We start from the raw sequence: 1,794 nt of genomic DNA on the forward strand, positions 1-1,794 counted from the left end.
AACTCCGTTCAATTATGTTGATCCGGAAGAAGGTTTAAATGAACAACTTGATGCTGATTTGTTAGCAGAAAAGTAAGTGTGTTAAATTAAACAAATAAATTTAAATATATTTTAAACTGATTCCATTTTATATTCTTTAGATTACGTGCAGCCGCTAATACTCAAACTCCTTCCTTTGGTCAAGATGATCTCTCAGATGAAGAATTTCCGGAAACTGAAAGTGAAAGAGGTAGATAGTTTTTGATTCAAAATATTATATATTATTAACATTTTTGTTAATTCCTTTTAGTGCGTCGCTTAGAATTTGAACGCCGTCGTAAGGCTCATTACAATGAGTTTGAAGCAGTTAGGCTTGCTAGAAAATTAATACAGGAAGAATTGGGTGATGAAGACGAAGATGAAGACGATGGAGATGTTGAATCGCAATCAGTATCTACAATATCAAAAACTAAATCTGAACCTGTAGGCAGTGAAAGTACTCGCAATACTCGTCAAGTTTCTTCCTCTGAAGTTTGTTCTATAACAGATGATTGCGCCGACAATGCGAATACATGCTCCTGCAAACCCAAAGCAACTGGTAAACCAATGGAGATTGATCAACCGGAGTAGTAATCCCAGAGCCAAAATAGTCATGAAAAATACTATTTTCAACATAGAGAAACAAAAGAATAGGAAAATGACGTGATTTTTTAAATTTATATATCGAAAAGTTTTTTAAAAAAGAGTTATCCGCAATTTAATGAAATAATTAAAAGAAAGAAAAAAATGAACAAAATATATTTTATGTATTTAAATACAGCTGAATATGGTGTTGTAACACTTATATGTGAGTTAAATTTAATTTAAATTACAAGTTTTATTATATTAAAATAAAATATCATAACATGTATAAGTAAAACAAAAATTCACAGATATATAAATACTAAATGCTTTAGAAAATTTATAACACAAAAAAAAAACAATCCAAAAGAAATTACATATTAATCTATTGAAAGTCGTAAACTGTTAACACCGACATGGAATTGCATTTATCATAAACAAATTACAAATTATATTGTTTTATCTTATATGATTTTAAGTGAAACTATGCGACACTTGTTTAATGAACAAGTTACTCTTTAAATTTTAAGTGCCACATTAATCATACTTCGTTACTATCTTCAGCTATTTATGAAAAAAATGTATAATTATTAAATTTGATTTAATATAATGATAAGTTTTAGTTATGTGAAAATTATGTAGCTTCCGAGCCATTTATGTAAATTTCATTTAATTTAGAAAAAAAAATGACTCATGAATTTTATTGACTGATTTCAATTCACGAATTATGAAATGCATTCATACATAATTACATAAATTTTCATCATGTCCAACATGTAGAAATTATAATCCAGTTAAGAATATAATTAAAATTACTTAATAATACGCAATTGGTTAATAAAGCATATTAAACGAAAATCATACATTTAATAAATATTCGGTGTAGTTTATAGTATCTATTATTTGATGTATGATAAATAAAGAGAATAATCAAATTGTCTCACAAATAAATAGAAAATAAATAATACGCGTAATTCTATTATTTTTAAACCTGCTTAATGATCGTTTATATACATGAAGAAGTCTATCTGCTTTTGGAATAAGAGCTGAAAATATTAATTAATCGTCGAAGCATATATTTTGATAACCAACGTTGTACAAAACAAACGATCCTTAAATTTTGAAATTTGACCAATTAATTGCAGTTCTTTCTACAATGTAATAACGTATCATCATTTACAAACAAACTATAAA

The 1,794-nt window shown here is 26.6% G+C and overlaps 1 protein-coding gene across 1 annotated transcript; it reads left to right on the top strand.

The window, feature by feature from the left end:
- Position 1: 1 nt before the first annotated feature.
- On the top strand, positions 2 to 823 carry LOC119679649 (protein phosphatase inhibitor 2-like; the record flags this gene model as incomplete). The annotated part of the gene is made up of 3 exons (XM_038092122.1): positions 2 to 72; positions 141 to 229; positions 290 to 823. Coding segments are annotated over 3 exons (480 nt in total), but the record flags the coding sequence as incomplete, so codon positions are not given.
- Positions 824 to 1,794: the final 971 nt, after the last annotated feature.

Source organism: Teleopsis dalmanni, chromosome 1, assembly GCF_002237135.1.
Source record: "Teleopsis dalmanni isolate 2A chromosome 1, ASM223713v2, whole genome shotgun sequence".
NCBI classification, from domain to species: Eukaryota; Metazoa; Arthropoda; class Insecta; order Diptera; family Diopsidae; genus Teleopsis; species Teleopsis dalmanni.